At 42.0% G+C, this 22,657-nt stretch overlaps 1 protein-coding gene across 27 annotated transcripts in view; it reads right to left on the minus strand.

Moving 5' to 3' along the window:
- SLC45A1 (solute carrier family 45 member 1) overlaps window positions 1-22,657 on the minus strand; it is an 80,310-nt gene that overhangs the window by 15,187 nt on the left and 42,466 nt on the right. For 19 of the 27 annotated variants that reach the window (XR_011135759.1, XM_068915897.1, XM_068915896.1 and 16 more), the window contains one exon: window positions 13,391-13,452. The exons of 1 other annotated variant lie outside the window; for it this stretch is intronic. Coding sequence is in view for 18 of the 26 variants with exons in the window: in XM_068915897.1 (XP_068771998.1) it covers window positions 13,391-13,452 (62 nt within the window). In the remaining 8 variants the exon portion in view is untranslated. Of the gene's footprint in view, window positions 1-6,830; window positions 7,139-9,766; window positions 9,879-13,390; window positions 13,453-22,206; window positions 22,431-22,657 lie in introns of those variants that run through there. 7 more of the 27 variants (XM_068915903.1, XM_068915902.1, XM_068915905.1 and 4 more) reach the window with 4 other exon arrangements.

Genomic DNA, 22,657 nt, shown 5'->3' on the forward strand with positions numbered 1-22,657 from the left:
AGCTACCTACATGAAAACAAGGTATCAGCATACAGGCTGAAGCACTCTCTAAATCCCAATTCTCCTTGCTCCCTCAGCAATACACTTGCCAAGTCATTTCTAGAGCCAGCACCAGTTTCCAAAAAACACTCATTCTTGCTCTGTTCCCCTGAAATCTTCCTGCAGACGTCTTCCAGGTACGTTAGAGCTTTTGCCCCATTCCCAAATTCAAGTGAATTTTCCTTTCCGCAACATTTACGACATCAATTGAAGATGCAAACTTGTATTTTGGTAAATACCTAGTCATGCCAACAAGGGCCATGGCCTACGGTATCAAACACAGTACAAACACAGAGCAAGACAGAAAAAAAAGAAGCAAGTTCAAACAGGGTGAGGTGCATTTCAATTATACGTTCTTAATGCTTACATGGTAAGCTCCTCTCACTGTGTAAATTACACCGCCCTAGCTTCCCTTACGTGTAAACTGAGTGGGTGTGAAGTTGTTGGTGGGCAGCTAATACAATATAAGAGCACAGAGAGGTCTCATATATGCCAGTTTACACACCACCTCCATATCTGGCCATTACCTTATTGTCATACGACTTCAACAGCCCAGATAAATCAGCTCCTGAACCTGGATTAACCAAGACTCCTACGTTGGCTATTACAGTGGATGCAATTAAGCATTTAAAAGGTGCTTGAATTTTTATTTTTAAAAAAGAAACAAAACAATTCCCTCCAAACAGCATTAACAAGAAAATACAGTATTTTGCTGCAGAATGAAAGTGGTAATAGCACCAATCCATTTGCATTAAAACTGAGTTTTCAATTTTTTGAGAAAATAAATTAAATACAGCAAACTACTACATAAGATAAAAACAGGAAATTTTCAAGAAACAAGCATGCATGTCCAGATAATTGCTAACAGAGCCTTCTGTAAGTCTACACTTATACTCAGACAAGCAGAAAAGGAGTTTGTGGCCATTCCCATCCTCTGACACAATCCATTAAGAAGTATTGCCCCCGACAAGTACGCCAAGCAACTACAGTGCACAACACTGAGCATAGAGCTCTAATAATAAGAGACGGAAATATCCCCACTGATGACAAAAAAATGAAGCAGGGCATAACCAGGGACCGTAATCCAAATAGCTTCATAAAACAGGTGAGATGGGAGTTTTTTTGTTTTGTTTTGTTTTTAAACAAGCAAAGTCTTTAGTAAGGAAGCAATTTGGTTTCAGAAAGACTAGAGTACGGCCATGGTACAAACGAAACATCAGCAGTCTATCAATCTAGTCCAGAATCACTGTATCAGGCTAAAACTGGAATACTGTGGCCCCTTCTCAAGTCTTAGAGGATAATTATTCAGAAGAATTTCACTACTGCCAGGCTTCACTGAAATCCCTGAGGTGTTGGGCACTGACAGACCACTAGGTTTTTCTTCCACTGGCTTGCACTTGGTTTGACGCTTGCTTCAGTTCTGACATGCAAATTCTACCATAGCGCTATACATGCGGTTAGTGATTTGCCATCCTGAGCTTTGCGCAGTGACTGTTCAATGAGCACTTTTTAATTGCCTCTGCAGGACAAACTAACTGTCCTCAAAATAATGTGAGGATTTGCACCTTGCTCCTGCCCTAACCAGACAACCTTTTCAATAGCTGGTTGCCCTCTAACAATGAATATCCAACGTTATACAGAGAAATAGCCGCTAGAGGGCACTTAGTGAAGCCAGAAAATTGAATGGTATGGTACTTGGTATGGTAAAGTTAGGTCCTACAAAAGGACCAGAGTTCAAACGACGACTTTTCCATTCATTTCCTAGCCAGCTCCTTTAACCAATACAATAAGATTGATGCTGAACCAGGGAAATACAATATTCTTTACCATCTTCAGTTTTACCAGCAACTGAATGAAAGAAGATTGAGACAAAGTCTCTTCCAAGGCAATACACGTGCTAGGCTACGTTCACGAAGCGCTTCTGGACAGATTAACGCCGAACAAGAATATATTAAATGTAGGCAGTTTCACCATGCAATATGTTGGTGCTGTAAATCCCTCTTGTGTGCGGCCTAGGGGAGAGAGTCATAGGAAGACACAAAGCAATGTGACAAACTCACTCAAGTACAGTATTTCATTTCACTATGAGCCAATAATACATTAAGCATTTCACATAAGACAAGGACACGATAATGCCCTAAACCACCTTCCAGGTTTTCTTCTGGATGTGACAAATCACTGAAAGGTGACAAACACTATGGCAGGAACGCAGGAGGAAAGAGTGAGAAGCCTGGATGCAGGAACTTGTGGTCACCCAGAGCAGGCACAGGCTATACATATTTTAGAACTAAGGTCAACTTTCTTTTAAAGACATGGCATGAATAGGGATCACTGTCATCCCCATTATGTCACCTGAACAGCTCATATGGATTCTGCGAACTCCAGCTTTCAGCCATCAGGCCCTGTCATTAAGAAGATCAAAGAGGTCTTAGCTATCAGATGTCTCATTTCTGCGATTCAGTTACACTTTTAACCTTTTAGTGGAGAAGCATAACCGAACTCACTTCATGAGTGCTTCAGTGAATTCTGGAAAATCTCAAATCACTGCTCTTGCGCGTGCCATGTGTAGGGTGGCATAAGGAAGGACCACTACAGTAGAGAGGGCTGAAGGAAAGGGCGGTCAGACAAGGCACCATACTTGGGGGCAGACCCACAGCAACCTGCCGCCAGGTAAGCATGGTGCATAGTGACCCAGGCAGGTCTGTTGTCCCACACATAGTCATTGGTGGGCGAGGGATGGTACCGTGTGGCAAGGAGAGACAGCAAGGGGTACCCAAGTGGTGCTGCGCAAGGCTGTGTTCTCTGGCAGCCATGCTGGCAGGGTGCGGGGACATGCTCGGCAGTGCCGAGGGTGATACCAGGTATTCTAGCTCAAAAGATAAATTAGTGTGGCACTGAGTGGCGCGTGCAGGGCACTGCAGAGATGGGAGGTGCACCGGCCTTTTACCAAGCATGTATTAAATAAATGCTTAGGTTTAGAAACTGGCTCTGCACCTTGACTAAATTAACTTTGGAGGCCTATGGGAAGTGCTGCCCCACTTCCCTGTGTTTATCACCAGGGAAATGAAAACCACCAAATCCCTGGGGCTAATTACTTTCTTCAAAACCTAGCATTGCTCTATGTTTCTGACTCAGTGCAGTGTTCAATTTTCTGCTGAGATTATATCTGTATCGCATTACAGGATGAGCTGCAATAGCACTTGATGTTAATTGCAGTGCGCAGACTGCTCCCTTCTCTCCTTTATACCAGTTATCAAGAAAAACCAGAAAGGCTACTTCTGCTGTTTTTAATTTAGCCTCTTCCATGCATATGGAGTGCCTGCCAAACAGGAGAGGCAGAGGGTGTCATTCACTTTCTGCCTGAAAGTGTCTAGCAACAAGACAGAGACTAGAGGGCTGCCTACGTGCCATCCCAAACAATCAGTTACCTTGTGGAGACTGACAGATGTCGGGGCGTGGTACAGCCACTTGGTATAAACAGGTACAGACAGGTATATTAATATTCCTGGATGGCCCCAGAGCCACTCTTGACAGCTTTCCTTGCCTCTGGCATACACTGAGGCAGAGAAAAGGGCAAAGATGAAATATCAGGAAAAGAAAAACCCCTATACCACTCAACAGAGCAACAGAGCTTGGCCATCTCCTTCGGGGCCTCTGTCCACCTCACACACCAAATCAATCCTCAAAGCACCAAAGCAGGACACAGCCACGTGCAGGCTCAGCAGAGCACAGAAACAAGCAGGGACTGTGCATCCTGACTCGAGGAGCAGATATGGCTCAGTGTATTCTTCTATGGCAACTAAATCTGAGTACATTTGCTAGGTGATAAGTACAATTTCCCTTTCCCTGGAGCATGTACAAAGGGATAAGGGATTTTTAGTACCTTATCCTTATTTTGTAATAGTTCCTCTGACATAGCCTAGAAACCCTCTTACTGAAGCTCCACTCCGCTCTTCCCTCCTGAATGTCCATCTCTGACAGCAGTATTCTAGTACGCTACCACGTGGGATGCAAACGTTTATTGGATACAAACCATTTCCTAGCCTATCATCTTCCCCTCCCCTTCTGTCACTAGCGGAGGAGATTTCTGTCACTTCCAAGCGCTAACCAGCATTGCTAATGATCAGGCACCACCTGTTCCGGGTCATAAGTATGCAAACAAGAGTAACAAAAGGGACTTGTGTAATGCTCCACGCTTTCAAAGCAGCGTATAAATAGCATTCAAACAGAATTGATCAATTGGTATACTGCAAACACACGCCTGCAGGACAGAGCGTTGTACACTGACATCTTTCAAATACAACTTCCTACTAAAACAACAGGAAGACAGCTATACCAGACGAGATAGCAGATTTGTGTCTTGTTTCAGGCAGGGGCTACTAGTGGACACCTAGGTAAAGAACAGCAGGTTGCTACTCTCTAGCCTGCTTTTTGCCTTTACCGGTCTGGCCAAGCTAGCTACCTAGCAATACAGACTTCTGCATAAACAGGCTATTCACCTTGGTATTCAATTTGTTTAGTGTTTCCAGAGAAGCCAAAGTGCTTTAGGTATCTCATTTCTGAGATACTCAGACGAAATCTCTAATTTCTTACTCTTTGGTTAAACACCCTATCCCCATTTGGCGGATCATTCTCATGCCTAAAACAGTGTCTACCCTCCCCCATCAAGCAGTAAAGAAACTCCTCTGATTACAATCCAGCCTGCAACATGATGTTGCAGCTGCAGTTGCACAGGGGTTAGACTACTTTTTTTTTTTTTTTTTTTTTTAGAAAGGAAAGGAAAGGAACAGAACGTTCTGTCAAATAAACATTTGCTAAAGCTCTTGAGTAAGAGAAATGGAACAGGTAGCAAACAGTAACCCTGATTAACTACCAGCTGAGGTAAATAAACAGTACACAAAAGATTTCCTTTACATTATTTGGATTAAATTTCTATGCTGCCCCTGATATGCTGATATATTAACTGGTCTCTCTAACAAGAGCCATGACCTTTGGATACAAAATAGGAGGTCAGGCCTCAAAGTAATCTAATTAATCTACTGCCTGGCAGAATAAAAACAGGCTTGCTGTTCAAGTGACTCTCTTCCCCCCTCCCCCCCCAACCCCCCCAAACAAGGAGTAAGTGATTTCTGCAGGTGCACAGTTACCCGGTTTCTTGGTAACGTTATCTGCTCTTTGGACCTAGAACTAGCTGAGCTTGCCAAACACATCCACGGGTTTGATCCTATATGAAAGTTTAGGCGCAGCTTCTGGGTGAGCTTTATGTCTGAAGACCAAACACTTAGGAATCAGTAAATGAATACTCTCTCAGCTATTGAATATCGATCCCAAGAAGTAGTACCGCACAGGTAGCTGCCAAGCTGTCATTGATTTGAAGCTCTTTAACTATGAATTTATCCAACAACATTTGACTAGCATCAGCACTGAAAGAAAAACCAAACTGAGTGAGGTTCAGATTCTCACAGCTCCGTTGTCAGTGCCACTGTGCTTAATGCACACAAGGAGGATCCTAGCACAGAAGCCAAAGACTGCCTTGGCCATAGAAAATAAACTCCTTCTCCCTTCCAGCGGTTCTTCTCTTCTGAGGCTGAACCCCATGGAGACATATTTAGGAAGGGGTCTGACTGCAGCCACGGGATATCTTAATGAACAGGGAGTATTTTCCCTTCTAGGCCTGGTTACTGATGAAACTGACACTGGAGTCTAATTCTAGGGCCCACAACTGAAAGATAGCCCTGAAAAACTTGGAGAGAAAAATGGCAAACATGATTTGAGAGCTAGAAAACATATTGTAATAGCAGAGTTAAGGAATTCTATCTGTTGAATTCATGAATAAAACAAAGCAGTTAGATTTCAGTGCAAGTTCTTTTGCAGAGCCCAGGCTATTTTAAATCATTCAGTCCAATCAAGGACTGCAAGTTAACGCTAAATAAATTCATATTAGAAGTAAAGTACATGTTTTTAAGAGTGAGACGGGATCAACCATTGCAATAAGCTACCAAGGGAAGTAGTGGACATGTATGCCTTTGTGGAATACACCCATTAGTCAAACAGAGCTCACTACACGGGGACATGGATGGAAGTCTGCGTTTTTGCTATGTGAGAGGTCAGCCCAAGAGACTAATGGTCCTTTGTAGCCATAAAGGCAAGACCTTTGCACCTATTTAACCAGTCTCTTCTCAAAGACAGTAAAGGCAGAGCTAAATCACATCCACCCCACACTATAAGCCAGTTTACAATCTCTTGCCAAGGAGACAGAAAAAAAAATATCTTTTTAAGGTCTCATGGTCAGAGGGAAGGACATTCTGACCCCAAGCCAATTTTGTCAAATAGGTTAAGGTATCCTGGCTCTCCTTTTCACACTGGCAAAGCTGCTGAACAACCTTCCTGTGAGCAGGTGACAAACTTCCACCTCTTGCCCCCCCCCCCCCCCCCCCCCCGCTTTTAATTGAAAACCGATCCAAATGCACTAAGAGACTTGTTTATATGCTAGGTCAGGCTGGAAAATAAAATGGGAGAACCTTTTGATCAGAAGAGAAATTGGCATCATGAGAAACTGTCACACAGGCTCATTTAAATTTTAGATATGAAATGAATACCTTCATCAAGGGATACAGAGATAAATTTCACAACTGAAAAGCAGCAATAGAGAACAGAGGTGAAAGCTACTATTTGGAATTTATACAACATGAGGTAGATTTTTGTCACTATCTTCTGTTATATGGGCAAGTTGGATAGGAGAGAAACAGGTCTGATGCATGTACCTTCCTGAAGATGAACTTGTTACCTACCTTTGCGCAGCTTCTCAAGCCACTCGCTTGCCTAACGAGAAATGTTGCTACCAAATCCAGGGCGTGAACCTCCGACAGAACCAGCCCTTTACTTTCCATGGATGACAGTAATAATAAAGCTGTGTCACCTGGCTCACAGATGCAGGAGCACATAGCCTTATCACAGTACTGTTCCTGGGATCTCTGTGCATTTTATACGTTCTCCCCAGCAACAGAGCTGACCAGGACTAGTCTCTTCCTCAGCTTCACAGCACACTGCACCACACTGACTCTAGGCATCCTCTTAGAATTATTTTCCCTTGAGAAATTCAATAGGGCAGAAACATACAGATTCTTGTGAGACCTTCTGTACTGTCAGTAAAAGGGAAGGAAATAACCTCTTTTAACTTCTGCAGTTAACAGTCACGACCTTTTGCAACATCCCCTTTAATTTAAAATTGAACCATTCTACCAAGCCAAAAGAGACCTCCTTTCTTTCCTCTGAGGCTCTGTGACCAGACCAACACACAGAATTCCAGGATGGGCGCATAGAAGATTTAGACAGCAGCAGAATTTTCTGCATTACACTCTGGTGGTCTAACGTCACTGCAGAAGTCTGTCTCAGTCAGCATGTCACATCCCATTCAGCCCTCCATTCTAGGGTTTGAGGTTTCCCTGTGTTTTCCACCACAACAGCATTTCTAATGCCCTGTCCTCTACCTGTTCAATAATAATCTTAGTATTACTGTGGATATGCCTTTTTTGCCATACCTGACCTTTCAACTGAAACAACAACCGCCACAGTAGTAGTTCTGTACAGGAAGAGGGAGCTAGAATTCTGATGTGCTTTTATCACATCTATCATTTTCAGAGTTGCCAAGTTGGACAGCTGGCCTAGACACAGGTCACATCTCTAACAAGGTCTCAGAAAACGCACGCACCTTAGATTGCCTCCGCTTGACATACTACCTGGATCGGCAGCCTTTGTCATTTTCCACCAAAATGGAATTTGCTTTCTAAACTTCCCTTTGCAATTCTGTATAAACCCACCAGCACTTGAACGCTGCTTAGTTTTGTGCGCTCCTCCATGGATACTTAGGGGCAAAATGCACCTGATTGGAAAAAGTTTTTTCACGTGTTAGCTCAGCCTTAGCTCCAAACCCCTGACAAGACACTTCTAAGAGGAAGGGGTCGGGGAGGAAGTTATATTAAATGGACGGTCCGTGTCCACCAGCTTATCATCAGAAACACCTGTACTGTCACCTTTCTCTGTGGTCAGTTGACGGAAGTCATGATCCCCATATCAGCCAAAGTATATGTTAGAACAGCTGTTTACCTCTGTTTTGCACAGAATGTGCAGCTATGTAGCAACGCACACATTACATAATAGTAAGTCATAAACTAAAAGGAGTCGGACTGCTAAATCCATCCACTGTGTGGATGAGATTTTTACTTCTATCACCTGATAATTTAATTGCTCAATTAACTCCACCTGAATGCCTTAGCCGTGGTAGAGGAACGTCCCCTTGTAGGTCACGGTAAATTAGAAGACAGGAGGCAATTAAACAATGCAAAGGTAAATGATTCCACTACAGCAAACCAAATGCATCCTCCAGTTATATTTTCTCTGCTTATATGCTCCTTGCATTAGTGTTTTAGGGACAGAAGAGGCAACAGACAATTAAAAGACCATAAAACCGGTCAAAAGCCAGCATCACAGGAGGCCTCCCCCAAACAGTTTAACCACAAAGCTTTCTTAGATTCAAACTTAGCTCAGATTTCTTTTTGTGTTTTTGAAATTCCATACTATGCCTAATTTAGGTAATGGGTGTACTCCCTGTTGCTGGGGACTTTGAAACATCCACTACATCACTGAACATTATACTATTGCTATCCTTCAGCCAAGAGACAAGTGGAGAAGATGCCATTGAAGTGGTGCCGATTGATCACCTTGGATTATCAATCTGACTCTTGTGCATCAACAGATCACAGCACAGAGGTTTCTGCTTGCAATGAATGTGGACTGTAGGCAGGTACAAATTGCAAGTCTATCTCATTAAGTCTAGAAATCAAAGTAATTATTTCTGCTGCAGAAATGACTCTTCAATGTACTGCAGACACCTACATCATGAGAAACAAATTGCTTCGCAGCATTCAAAGACAGCAAAGGAGATGTGGTTACCAGAGAACTCTGCGTTTGTAATAGACAGTGTTGTGTAGGAAGGGCCTGGATCCAAATAAATGCATTCAACATACAGTTCTGTTCAACAGCTCTTGTACTGCGCTCAACACTGGAGTTAATTTGCCACCACTAATGAACCCCACAACCAGAAAACATGACTCATTCATCCTCTTCCTCTGGACAGAGGCTGACCTTTGACATCTTTTCCCCACAGCTTGAAGGTGACTTAAAGCATTTGCTCAGATAGTGATTTTCCCAGACTTCTACTTCTGAATCACACTGATCTCAGGCTATGGCACTATAGTGCAAGAAAAAGTAGCAAATGGATGCATGCTCAGAGTGTGGACAAAAAAAATCTGCATTCAGCACCATGCTGCTTTTGGGGCCTACTTTTAAACCATATTAGTAAATACACTTTCTCTGTTTGGTTTTTGGGCATTATCTCTTTTGGGGTAAATCATTACTCTATGCCCTGATGTGAAATTTGACCATAAATCGCATATCATTTATCTGTGTATTGTCTGGGACTAATTTAGTCCCTTCCCTAGTGAGTTCGCACCCTCTCTCGCATCTATATTTCTGTAACACATTTTACTAACAACCTTCACCGGCAACAGGAAATAAATGTTCACACTGGATCATTCATGAAACCAGCATGAGCAAAGGTCAGGAAAACATTTAAGAATAAACTGGAATTCTTCAGGGTACAGAACCTTAAGGAAAATCAAGGTCGAGAGGTAAGCAGGGGTCATAATCACAGTTGAACTGCACATACCTTAATCACGTACTCTTCCATCTAGTAGGTTGCACTGAGACACAAAATGAAGTGACAGCAGCCAAGTTCACAGCACTCTCCCTCTGGTGTCTGTGTCAAAACCTGAGTTCTCCTGCACAAGTAATGATACCATGTTGTTGTACTTACTCAGCCAACAGCCCAAAAAAATACAATATTCTGTTCAAACTTTAAAAATATCAAACTCCAGGAAGAACAGACCTCACTTATGCTACAGCTGACTGACTGACTGACTTGAGGAAAATCTCCATGTCATTCCAAAAGTGCTCCAAATAAATTAAGGAGAAATGGTTCACAAGACAATATAACAACCTGTCTGCTATAGCAAAACACGACCAGAAGCTGCACTGCTCATGCCATAGCTGTACCCTGCTTAGTCTTGAGATGAATTTATAGCTGACATGTACAGTAATCTGCCTAAAAAGCCATGGAAGCCATAACATGTCCTGCTCAATTTCTGGGATAAAGTACCTTAAAAAGCAGCAATGCTCTAAGTAGTAAGCTGACTTTCTTTTGTGTACTTAACACAGCAGCCCACAATTTTAAGTTGTAAATATACACAGATTACAAATAAGCTTAAAGTTTCCTATAGCGCAAGGCACATAGCAGGAAACTCTCCAGCAGGCCAGGTGCTCACACGAAGTAAAATCTAAAGGCACCACAATAAAATCAGCAAGCATATGCTGAACCCTGGATTGGCCAAAAGGAACAGCGATCTGTTCTTGAAGAACAATCTGTGTCATAGAGGCTCCAGGAAACCTGCTTCCTTTCTCTGGAAGTGTATGTCCGCTGAACCATGCTCCCAGGACCTGGCCTGCCCGGCTACCAGTGAAGCTGCCCAAGGTTGAGAAAAGCTCAGGCTGACCCAGCTCCGCCACTACTGACTCACCCCAGTGGCATTTCCCTCAGGCAGCCCTGAGGAAGCTAAAGGGGGCAAAGCAGAGATTCCTCTTTTTTACCTAAGGCCAGCGCTAAAATTTCCTAGACTATACATGAAGTTTAACCTTTCAAGTTGTGCTTGTCGTGCCTGAGGGTAGGCAAACAGAGCAGTCCATCCTGTGTTTTCCTCCATATTCCAGAGGTTATAGGGAGAAGAATCAAGCTATGACATAAAATATACAGCACAATGGATTTTGTGTTCTGAAGTCAGCTGCACAGAATACAACCCAATCACCAGTTGAGTAATTAAATAGCTACAGTTTCGCATAATTTATGGGAAAATTTATGATGACTACCACTTTGCCAGCCAGGACAGAGGTCAGGGAAAGGGAATAACTAGAAGGAATTTCTGTTTAAATCAATGTTTCATTATTAGCAGAGCGTCAGGTGATGTTTTAAGAGACTTAGAAAAGGCTGCAAGTATAAATCCAGTAATACTGATTACAAAAATAGTAGTGCTATGCTTAGCAATCTGGACATCTGTGGGTCTGGGTTTTTGGGGGGTAGGGTGTTCTTTCCTCCTTCTCCTCCTTTTTTTCCGGGGGTGGGGGGGAGGTAAATGTATTTTCCTGAATTAGCCTGAAGTTTCTCAACACCTATCACGTGCTGCTGAGCATTAAGAGGTGTAAAATTTAAGAAATGGATGACCTAGAACGGTTTCAGTTCATGATAACAAAATTAACGATTCAACATGCAAAGTTTCAGGGTTAAACATACATTTCCAAGAAATAAACATATCGTAAAATCATATATTCTATTTCAAGCTAATCAGAACGTTCGAATGAATGTAAATAATCCTCTTAACATATAGGTACAGATCACAGTTCTTAAATACGCAATCTGAAAAACCTACTAAAAATTTTAGGCCTCCAAAAGCAAACGCAGCACAGTGTGTGGGAGTGACACACTGTACCCTTTTTCACAACAATGAGTAACAAACTTCCACATCTGTGTGGGATGTTTTGCTCCTGCTAAACTTACTAGGGGAAGCTGGTCCACTGCAGTCTTCAAAAACCCTGAAAAGTTCTCTGCAGTTGACTTACTGTTAGTCTGTATTCTCTTTAATTTTGTCACATTTTGTAGCACTGAACTTCTTGGACGATAGAGATGGGCAGTTTACTGCTTTTGCCAGATGAACGTTACCTATGCTATTCTGTCCGTTCCCACTATACTTGACGGCAGTGATGAAAGACAAAGAAATATAAATTTGCAACAATCTTTTTCCAGTTCACTGAGTATAAACATTTATGCAAGTATAATTGTTTTATTGATCTCACACTGCAAGACTCAGTATATCCGTCTTGGCAGGAAACCACAAATAAGGTAAACCTGCACCTAGAAAACGATTATGCAAACTATCGGATTGATTTAATGGTAACATAACTTTCCTTGAAATGTTTACAGAGTAATTGCTAACTGAATTATTTATGAAAAACAGAGCAAAGGTGGAAGATAAAGAGTGCAGGACCCCATGGCTATGCAGATACTCTACCCTAGCCTATTTCTAAACATGAGAGAGCTTTTGGTCTGTTCAGAAGACAAAAAAAAAAAAACTTCCGTTTGCTCCATTCTCATAGAGCACCCTGTGGAGGGCTCTCAGGATGATGGCATGGATATTTTTTGTGCATTGTGTCCTGACTTAAGCTGCTCTTACTGCCTGAAGAATGGGGGGGGGGGGGGGGGGGGGTTGTTTGTTTGTTTTCCCCTTAGACTAGATAAGCATCCTGATTGAATTCCCCACGTGACTACCCCCTTAACAACCACCGGCATAACAGAGGAGTACCTGAGGTCAAAGGAGGCCTATGAACAGAGGTTGCTGCTGAAAGAAATGGCCATGTAATCATCCCCTAATAGGTCAATGCATAGAGGGGTTAAAAAGGGAATAAACTTGTTGTCCATGTCCGTGGTAAACTGTAAGCAAAACAATAAATCAAAAGTGATCACTATATTGCATCAAGGGAGATTTAAGTTAGATGGGAGGCAAAATCTTCTACTCAAAAGAATGGTAAATAGTTTAGGAATATAGGGAAATCTCTGTCACTGGTGATTTTTAAGATTATCTGCCAGGGTGCTTGAAAAAATGTTTAGGGACATTAGAACCTGCCTTAGGCCAGGAAGATGGAATAAAAGAACTCTGTGACATCTCAAGGTCTTTTCTAGCTTTTCCAGGAGCCATTCAAGGAAAATAGCTTTGAAAGGCTGCAAATTCAAAATTTATGAGAAGCACTTCTCAGCTGGGGAAGCAAAATGCCAAAAGAGGCTTGGAAAGTCCACATCCAGCAAAGATAACAAAAGGGAAGTAAGTTTACAATTTAAGTCACAGACTGAAGGGAAAACATCCACTGCTACATGATCCCTATTTAAGGCCTTCTTATGAACACCATCATTAAATCCCCAGCCATATTGTCATTTTAAATAGCTCCTTCAAAACTCCTTTTTTGCACTTGCCCAGGTAGTGCTCCCTGAGAACACAATGAGAGCTCACACTAAGTCATTCTGCAATGCACCTTTCCTAAATTCCTCCCTGAAGCTGCCTATTAAACATGTAGAGGTGAAATAGCATTCACCCAGTGATTACTGCTCCCTTTTGCTTTTATGTAGGGTGCAGTGTTTCATGGATTCTTAGTCATTAGAAATCATCAGCCTGTCGACTCTGCAAGTACTCACCGTGCTAGAAAATCCTGTTTCTTCAGTATGCCATGCAAAGTCTGACTGCATATTACTTTGACCTAAAAAACAAGAAGCATCAAGTGGGTTTGCAGCCAAACCTTTGGTAGAAGACTATACCTGTGACAGGAAAAGATGCATTTCTAGCAATCAGAAATTATGTTTAAAATATATATTTTCTTGAGGGCCAACTCAAAAGAGGTGAATTTAATGAGAAAACACTTGTCCTGAATGTGGCGTGGTCAATCTTGAGAATTCAAAATTAATGAAAGCCAGAAAGGACCTTAAAATAGCAGCAACTATACATAAGAACCTAGGAAACGGACAACGGAAGTAAGAGGCAATGAGAAAAGAAAAATGAATTTCTAACAGACTTAAAGACAATAATAAGAGTTTAAATACAATAGGATAATTTTAAAAAAACTGTAACAATCAGATTTTCTATTACTACATTAACAGGGTAAAATCCATTAACAGAAAAGGTAAATATTTCTCATAGCTATTTCTGTTCTGGACTGCAAGGCAATGTATATCATGTAACATCAATAACTCACATTGATGTTTAAATAGTACCAAAGTGTGATATTAGTGAATCAGCACCCCAGAGTCCTACGAAATGTCTGAAGATCTGACTGTTAACACTGATCTTATGCAAAAGCAAGCATGTGCCACCTATGCATTACCTGACAGATCATTCTATCACACCCTCACCAAACCACTCAACTTCCCAGGAAGCTGCAAGCACTAACATTTTCACCAAAGGCCTTAAGAGACGCTATGGGTTCTGCATTTGGTCACGCGTGCACCTTGACCACTGAATGATCAGAGCATCTACATTCAGGGTTGCAGAGTTTCTTTCATAGATGAACGCTGGATTGGGAGGAGAGTGCTGGGGAGGATGTTGGGCTGCGAGACAAAATTCAGGACCAGTGCAATAGGGTTAGGTTCAGGAGATGCAACATGATAAATCACACAAATACAACACCTCAGATATCGTTTAACAGCACCATTTACATGCATGCTTGGTTTAAGAACCAGCCACAGCACAGCACAGCTACGCGCTCTGATGATGTGACACCTGCACAACTGGCCACAGCCCTGCAATCTTTTCTGTGGGAAGTAATAGGGGCAAGGGACTAGCTAGGAGAGGATGTGCAGTATACAGCTGACAGCTATTCCTGGGCCAAGCTGCAGTTCCTTTGCTACTGAGCCATTCAGCTGCCTCCCCACACAATCAGACAAGATCCTGTCAGTGGAGCAGCCTCAAGAATCAGCTAATCCTGCTGAGAACAGTCACTATTAAAACTCCTTTGCAAGCTGTGGGTGCCCCATACATTGGGAACCTCTTCTTAAGGTATCTTTCCTTCCTATGGCTGCTTGGGATTGAGAAATCATGCATCCCTGAGTCTAAGTCCCCTGAAAGTAGAGCACAGCTACCACACTCCAGCAACATGGAGTTCAATAAAAGCAGAACCCGTGGGTACTTTCACCACAATAAGCAGGAGAACAACAGAACTAATGAAGCCCTGTTTCCCACAGACTTCTGTCTTGGGGCTGATTTCCCTGGCATCTAGCATCTAATGATGCACAAACTCAGACTGGAGCCTTTGCTGTAGCTGAGACCTTCAGCATGCCTCTCCCCACATGGCCACTGCTAGCTGTCAATACTGACTGCAGCCTGTACCTTGCTAATGAGGTCTCTCTCCTCCGAGCAGCCACTTACTGTCACAAAGACTGCAGGATCTGAATGTCTCTCAGCCTTCTGCCCCACGCTAGCCAAAATAGGCCAAGGGAATCAAAACTGCCTGAGGAGGACAGCACGATCATACGAATCTTTTCTTAAGAAAGAAGGCTAAAAAACATGGTCAGAGGAAGCACCCACGGCTGTGGCTGTCTTTTGTCTAACAGTACAATGGTTAGATGAAGTGAGCAATGATCCAGGAAGTGAGGAAGCTCATTCACTTCCCAATGACAGCAGACTCATGAAGTCAGAAACTACTTTACTTCTCACTGCACTGAAGCAGACCAAAATAGTGTTGAGGAGTAAGTAAAATTTCATTACAATAATAATATATTTACATATTCTCCAGAATGGAAACATTTCAATAAAGGCAACAGTTTAAATCTGAGGTTCACTCTAGTTTTTAAATGTAGAGCAAATTTTAAAATCTCATAATTGTTTTGTTCCAGGCTATTGAACAATTACGTTAAATTTTCTTATTAACGTCTGTGATACCTCCTTCCATCAAATTCAGCTCCCTATACACCAGCCTCACAGTTCAGAAATTCACAGATATCCATCATAAAAAGGATCTGATCTTTAAAAGCACTTCTACTGATGCTTAAACTGAAACAGACTTTAGAATAAGGAGTGGCTCTCCCACCAGGTGGATCTGGTTTAGATTAGCTGCCTTGGCTTCTCAGGAAAAGGTTATTGCAGCCATGGGGTGGGGGGAAGATCTCTTAAGTCTTTGGAGACAATAGCCAGGAAATAGCTACACTATCTGTAAATACGCACCACACAAAAAACTGTTTACTAAACGATGAATACTTTTAAGAGTCACGAAGAGCTTGGGAGGGCTTGTGAGACGTTGGGATGGAGAGACAAGTAACCTATGAATGATGGCTTCCAACTGGAACTTCTCTCCTAATACAGAAAACACACTCACATCAGTAATAACAGAACTCAAAGAAAAAGCGATTTGCATTTCAAAATGTTTAGATTAAGAAAACACAATAGTAGCTTCATGCATTTGGGACATAATTAGAAAATGGCATTTTAGATGGTAAATTTGCCTTTTTACCCCACCTAACTTATTGAAAAATCTGCAAGCCTTTTCAATATAAAGATAGAACATTCTGGAAGAGCTTGATAATTGTTACTTTGCGTATGAAAAGTGTCTCTATTCCATTCTTTGAGATTTTATCATGCAAACCATGCAAAAGTGGGTGACTGAACCTTTCAGAAGGCTTAACACAACTTCGGCCATGTTTGCTTAGGCAAATATTCTGATACCTGTCACTAGTTCAAATTCAATCTAGTTCCTGGGTTAGGAAACAGGTCATAGTGTGTCATGTTTGCCATTTTATTGCGAAATTTCAGTGTGTTTTCCGTATGAAGGACACGTGAAAATTTCTAGGCCAGCTGCTTTCACTGGTACCAGAGCTTACTCTCTACTGCTACAGGATTCCCACAGATATTTCTTTTTTGAAGAGATAGCATTTAAGTTTTTCTAGCCTGAGCTAGAATAAAAACAACAAACAAACAAAAAAAAAACCCTCTCTCTTTTTTATTTTTTTTTAATCTCAAGCACTGAAAAATAATTTGGTTCTTTAATTGTTTAGGGTACCCCAAATGATTTCTCTGATGGAGCCTAAAAGAACTGCTGAATTTTCATTTCACTACAATGTATGAACTTCAACTGAAGCTGGGTAGAAAGTGTCGCAGTTCCGGTATTTGATATCTAAGAGTATTTTAAGTCTTCTTTAATGTTGCAAGCTCATCAGATTTAAAACACATTTCCATGTTTATAAAACAGTTGAGCTGACCTAACGCAAATGAATACGCTGAAAGCCACAGGAAACTGAAGCACTACCAATTATGTGTAATTGAATACCATTTTTCACAGAGACAATACAAGATGCTGATGAAATGCAGATATTCACTTATGGAGCCATTTGCTGGCTGGAGAGTTACAAGCTTTCACTTCAGGCTGAAGCCATCTGCCAGCTGACCTGCTGCCGGCTAAGAATGATTCAAGAAATAACCACGCTGACGCCCCTGCTTTCCCGGTTCTGCAGCGTGTGATTCACGCTTGCACCCCCCACTGCCGGGCAGGCACCCCTGGGGCCTCCACTTGGAGCTCGGATACGTGCTGCTCCACAGTCCCTCTCCTTCCACTCAAAGCAGCACCGTGCCCAGAGTGCCTCAGGTAGTCTCAGCTTCAGCAATAACCTCTTTCAGTTAACAAAGAAGAGCGAGGAAGCATTAGCAAAAAATATCTTCTGGTTTGGATCTGGAGGAGTGGAGTGTATCTGCTGACTAACAGCAGGGAAGGGAAAGCAGCTGGCATCTCTTTGAGGGAGGAGACACGTTCCTGAGTGGTGCTGTGGGCAGTACAGGAAAAGCTGTCATCTTAAACAGCAGCACATTGCCTGTCAGGGCTTCAACACCCACAGCTCCCCGAGCACCAAATGCTCCTTTCCCTCCTAGTTAAAATGCATCCTGCATATGATGAGCTCGCAACACTAAAGAGCTGCAGCTAGATCTCTGTGTTTGGCCAGAAGTGTTAAATACTGACTGAAAAATGGAGAGTATCTGAGAAGTCCTGAGGAAGAAAATCCAGCTTACATAAGACCATTTTTAATAAAGTAACCTTCTATGAAAAATAAAGCCAAATGGGCCTGATACTCCATTTTCCAAGATCTCCTCACACTGCTGAGGTAGGAGAAAGTGGTCTTTTCTAAAACATCACTGGGCTCAACAACATGAGTTCCCAGGCTCACTGGCAATTCAGTCCTCTACCAGTGGTGGAGGAGGACAGAAGCACAGCCCCTAGGAGAAGACATGTAAATTCACAGCATGGAACACAGCTGTTCTGAGATATTTTCATTTAACTTTCCAAAGAAATTTTTACACACTGAAGATTCAGGGACCATTTCAGGCTTTCTGGAGTCAAAGGATGCAAGTTTCCAAGAGCAGAACATCCTAGTTCTATAAACGACCGCATAGAGGGTCCAGGATTTTTAATTATCTTCCTTGCTTACAGACAGCCAACACTACCCCACCTTATCTGCCTGCCTGACCGCAAATTTGCTTATCAGCTGCTAACCCCTCAAGCACTCCATAAGCCTCCAAACACCATCTACCCTTCACCTCATGCCCCTACTATATGCATCCTCATCACACAGCAGCATGACTCAGTCTGTCCACAGGGATCCTGGCCCAGACAGCTGCTGATCAGGACGTGGAGGAATCTGCAAAAAATGGAAGAGGCCCACTGGGTAGGACAGGACATTTACCGATCTGTGAGTCAGAATGCAAGGCAGAAATGAAAGACATTGTCAATAGCATGCAAGCAAAGAGCCTGGAAATAACAGGGAGCCTAGTTGTTAGACACCTACAGAATCGTGAGTCAAGGTAAAAACCTCTCCAGAGGTTTTACCAACGCAGAGCAGTTGCCAAAAAAATTCTCTCATCATATGCTCCCAAGCATGGAGTCCCACCGCAGTGTATTTACAACAGTACTGCTGTTATGGCTGGCGAGAACAGCTTTTTGACACTGCCATGCAAAAAGGAGGCTCCAGGGAATCTTTTCTGATTATTAGTTATGCTAGAACAGACTGGACCTTTGTGCCTCTGTTAGTTTTTGCGTCAATTCCATGGGTCACCAGCCAGAAAACCCAACACGAAATGCAGCCTGGTGTTTTGTTAATAATATACTCCGTGTTTGTTCATGCTCTTTAATTATATGGTTTTTTGCTCAGTGGAACATCCTGTCTCTCTGGCCTAAACCAGTTTGGAGGTAAAGATGCTTTGGACTCAATCCAGACTACATACATATATTTTTGACTTGCTCTGGAAATTGTATGTCATTTTTAAACCAGTCAGCGGAGTTTGTATTGCCCTATTTTCCTGAAGAATAAAATAGACCTGCCTGTAAGACATACACACAGATGCCTCCCCCTGCTGAAGGGAACCCCTCCACCCCTCCAAAGACAACATAAAATTGGAGGGACAGGTTAGTACACTGATACATTTGTTAGTAAACTGGCTCATAAGAAGCTGTACATCTATGGCTACTGCTATGTTTCTTACACATCATCAAACGTGGTAACTGTTTATTTTTCTGTATTTTCATGCTAACGTCAGAGCATTACTACTTTAGACTCAAATGTGTGTGGGGTTCTGATTCTGTGGGGGAGGTTTTTTTTGTTGTTTTTTGTTTTTGTTTTTAAATACACAGAGTGGTGGATCCCATATTAAATCACAATCTCAAAAAACTCTTACTGTCTTTGTACTTCCAAGTACTAATGACTACTAAATACTGCTCCAAATTGCTCACACTGTGGCTGGAACACATCATAAGCAAACTTACCACTAAACTACTAACACTAAAAATTAACAGATAATGGTCACAAAAATCCTGGGCTCTGCCTCTTGAACCATACAACACCTGTACAACATGCATGATGCCCACTGGAGAAGAGAATATTCCAACAGCAGCAAATCCTCTGGCTGATTCATGTTTTCACAAGTCGAACAACAGTGTTTTTTCATTCACTTTGCTTTGATTTCTATCATGTCGCTCAAAGATTACAGTGTTTCACTGCCTCCCCCAAACCCCTGATTCACATAGTACCCAACAGAGAAGTTACTACAACTGTGTCTGCATATATTTTAAAAAGAGCTCTTCAAGATTTCCGCATCCCCTCAAAAAGAAAAAAAGGCACAATTCAAAAGCTATACTATTAATGCACAGTTCCATTTTATAATAATATCCAGTACATAAATGCACCAAATGCAGTATGGAACAAAACGTACATACTCTTTATAGCAAAGAAATACTGTAGTGCAAAGGAACTAGGACTGACCAAATGCCAGGAATTTACAATAAAACATTTCACACGGATATTTTAATTAAGAGACCTATTCTGAAATTAAGCTAATAAATTAATAGATAATTAGCAAACGATTGCAAAATTAACTACCCACTCAAAGACTAAGTGCTGTCATTTGAGATGTTTAGCCATGTTCTCGACATATAAGCAAGAGTTTGATTCCTATCTTACAGGCCATACTCACGTTAGCCTTCACTGTGGAGCAGTGATAAAAATATCCGCTCTCATTTGTCATTAGCCATAAAATGGCAAAGCTTCTTATTGCTGGAGCTCCACTAGTAAACAGCATTATTGGTTTTAATTAGTTCATCACAAAATAGCTTACATTTGCACCTTTGGCAGGGCATAAGCACATAATTCTAATAACAGACTACTAATCCTACACACACAAAAAAAAAATTAAACATTCAATTAATGATTTTCAGAGCAATTGATTCTCTATTTACAGTAGGGAACACTATTTCCTATACTCACTAAAAAAGTTAATGCCCTAGAGACAGAATGCTTTTATCATACCGATGAATTTTCATATCTGGAAATTCCTCTTTATGGATTATGACAGAATTAAATGTAAGATGAGACATTTAGATTACTACTACTCTTCCGACTACAAACTCGCAATAGAAATCTCTGCCTCTACCCCACCTCAGGAATGCCACCTTTTTCTGCCAACACGTATGACAGGCCTAAGAACTACTGCACGTGCACCATTCAGAGAAGAATGACTAGGGCCAGGCTGAGAACAGATCACAGGCTGTGCATTGCTAGAGCTGGTTTTGCCTACAAACGTGAAGAGCACGCACACTACCACATGGCACATGAGAAAAACTACTAAGATCTCTACTACTACATATTGACAGTGAGTTCTGCTCTCCGGACACAACCTACTGACTACACCCTTCACCGTTTTTCACTCATGCTCAGTCACATGAGGTGCGGAGAACAACGGGACTACATGCATGAGTGCACAAGCAAACTGTTAGCATCACACTCTGCACCTGAAGAACGGAGCCCCGAAGTTCTGCGCACACTCAGTTGCCAGGCTTCCTTCAGAGGCAGCCATCCAGCATGCCCACAATCTTTTTTTCAGTCTTGGTATTTTATGGTCTGTCATTTTTTGTCTAGACGCCTAGAAAGTCCACAGTTGAAATCCCTGTGTGCAATACAACAAGATCTATTTTACTGCAAGAACGCGAAACATAAAACTACTTTTAATCAGGTCACTGTGACCCTTTGTTTATCGGTCTATACACCTCAATTACAGTGCAGCCCAGTACAGTGGTCAGTTCACTAGAGCTGGGAGCTCACTTAACAGCTAAATGACTTTGCAAATAACTCCTCACTAACCAGGAAAAGCATTTTACTCAGGTGACTATATCAACTCTGCCTGACCCAAATGCAACCCCATGCACAATATATCCAGTAAGAATGCAGCAGCCCAAATGCTTGGGCAGTACTAAAAAGGAACCCACTGACCGCATGGCAGCCCTCCTATGTACGTTTGTGGTACTTACATGTGCTCACTGTTAATTGATGCTATTTTAATTGGCATGACCAGACATGACTGAGCAACTCGTTAGCTCTGTGTGTATTTGCAAACTCTGAGCCTGTGAAAGCGCAGCAACTACACAAGACTTTTTAAACAAACACACGTACTTTGCTGCAGGGAAGCGTGAAAGGCCTTTATTAGAATGAGGTACGAAGATGTGTTTGGACATCGCTGCTGACCACATAATTTTCTTCTGCTGATGCTACACTTGTGTCAGTTTGATTTTGTACCCTGACTTCTCCCTGGCCTGCCCTCACAGGAAAAGGATGTTCTTTTGACCGGTGAGGAAATACTGAGTACATCCTGCACAGTTTGTTATACTACTATGCATGCCTTCTTTTCTTCTGAAGAAATAATAGCACAATACTTTAGTCCATAAGGCATATTTTAGGCTTGAATAAAATCTCCTGTAACATGCATAAATTGCTATTCTCTCTCAGAACTGCAGAAGAAAGAATGGGGAAATGGCTTTGTTAACACTTCCACAAAAAGCAAAACAGATCCTTGAGGCAGCACAAAGCAGAAGTTTCTGAGAAGAGACAGGATATATATGTATATGACTAAAACGGTGAAGACTGGGAAAAAGGCAGGAGGAAGAATAAATGTTAAATTTCACAGGCTGAGAACTGCTTGGGCTTGTACATACCTTCTATTCTCTCCAACACAAGAGGAGCAAGGGGACAGTTCCTCTGTCTTTCATTTCCTTGTCTTCACAGATCCACTTGCCAAACCCCCTTCCTCTATACTTCCCAATACGTGCTCTTTCCCTCCAGCAACTCTCTAGCTTTGAGGGTCTTGTGCAGCCCAACTTTTGTCTGTGCTGCATCCTACTTTCATGTTTTTGAACTCCAGAAGGTTTCTACAACTCCACTTTAAAAGCAAAATACATACACGTTAGTCATACGCTTCTGTACAGTAAACTTTCTTAAGTAAAAAAACTTGTCTGACAGGTGGATCCTGAAAAAGAACATTCTTAGAATTTAAATCCTGTGAAGACCAATGGGATACTCTGTTATGATCTGCTATGACATCACAGAGACCTAGAGTGAGCGTGAGCTGGATAAAATCCTCAGAAAGAAGCCCAGACACTGTTTATA

The sequence above is a fragment of the Struthio camelus genome, chromosome 21, assembly GCF_040807025.1.
Source record: "Struthio camelus isolate bStrCam1 chromosome 21, bStrCam1.hap1, whole genome shotgun sequence".
In the NCBI taxonomy this organism is placed as follows: domain Eukaryota; kingdom Metazoa; phylum Chordata; class Aves; order Struthioniformes; family Struthionidae; genus Struthio; species Struthio camelus.